Below are 1,432 nucleotides of genomic sequence, written 5' to 3' on the forward strand. Positions count from 1 at the left end.
CAGTAAACCCGTCAGGTCCTGGAGTCTTATGTGCACCAATATCCATTACAGCTCTATAAACTTCTTCCTCACTAACCATTCTAGTAAGATCATGATTCATATTTGGAGTAACTCGTCTCTGAACGTCGTGAAACACTTCAGATGTATACAGCTCATTAAAGTAGTTGATCGCCACTGTCGAAATCGCCTTATGACCTCTATGAATAACTCCCTGGTCATCTTGGATTACACTGATAGTATTTTAGATTCTTTTTCCTTTTGTGACAGCATGGAAATAACCTGTATTTCGATCTCCAGACCTTAACCAATTGATTCTGCTTTTTTTGTTTCCAATAGATCTCTTCATCTATATAGGCTTGATTCAATTCCTCTCTGATCTCTGACCTCCTTTCATGGCTCGTTGTTGTAGATGTTACAGCTTGATCCAACAAGGCTCGCAGCATTCCTATTTTCTCCTCTGCAATATTCATGTTATGTCTCTTCCAGCGAGATATATGGGTTTTACATCTACGTAGTCGTTGAACTAAAGGTATTTGTAGAAGTTGAGCTTGCCATATCCCTTTCCATTCTCTACGAACAGTACCTTCAAAACCATCTTTTGACATCATGCGACTATCAAAACGAAAACACTTGCGCGGTTCTTCTTTCTCCACTGCGATGAAAGTTACCAGTGGTCGATGATCTGATTCTCCAATCTCCAAGAATTCTGTTTGAGAAGCAGGAAATATCTCAAACCATTTAGTATTGGCCATTATTCGGTCTAGACAACATTTAACAAGATGATTTCCTCTTTGTCCTGCCCATGAGAATCTGTCCCCTACCGACTGAAGATCGACCAAATCACAAATCCTCATCATCTGTCTGAACTCCTGAAACGAGCTTTCTGATCGCCTTCTTCCACCATCTTTTTCATGGTTCCCTAATATCTCATTAAAGTCCCCAAGAAGAAACCAAGCCTGTTGTCTTCTGGTTAAGCTTAGTCTTGTTAGTCCTTCCCATAAGTAGTGCCTGAGAGGTGTTTCAGGATGCCCATACACGTAAGAGAAATAGAATTCCATTCCATTAAACACAACTTTTCAATCGATAAGATGTGCAGACTGACTAACAACACTTAACTGAACCAAAGATTTGTGAAAAATAACTAAACCACCTCCTACACCAACAGGTGAAGCAATAACAGAAGAGGGAAATCCTAATTGAGCACCAACGTCTCGCACATAGTCGTCTTGCTACTTGGTTTCTGACAAACACAGAATGTCCGGGAGATATTTGTGGTTTATCTCCTTAAGGCGTCGAACTGTCGAGTATGTGCCTAGGCCTCTACAGCTCCAGCAGGCTGTCCTCATGGCGGAAGAGGTGGTTCAGGGCCCACCGCGCCTCTCACCGTGTTTGAATCGTTTTGTACAGTCCCATCATGAGTAACCTGTTCACC

At 41.8% G+C, this 1,432-nt stretch overlaps 1 protein-coding gene across 1 annotated transcript in view; it reads right to left on the bottom strand.

Moving 5' to 3' along the window:
* Nucleotides 1-1,432, bottom strand: part of LOC106309014 — a 4,078-nt gene that overhangs the window by 1,504 nt on the left and 1,142 nt on the right. Inside the window, exon 2 of the mRNA XM_013746104.1 lies at nucleotides 584-1,008. Coding sequence (XP_013601558.1) covers nucleotides 584-1,008 — 425 coding nt within the window. The remainder of the gene's footprint in view (nucleotides 1-583; nucleotides 1,009-1,432) is intronic.

This window comes from Brassica oleracea, chromosome C8 (genome assembly GCF_000695525.1).
Source record: "Brassica oleracea var. oleracea cultivar TO1000 chromosome C8, BOL, whole genome shotgun sequence".
Classification (NCBI taxonomy): Eukaryota; Viridiplantae; Streptophyta; class Magnoliopsida; order Brassicales; family Brassicaceae; genus Brassica; species Brassica oleracea.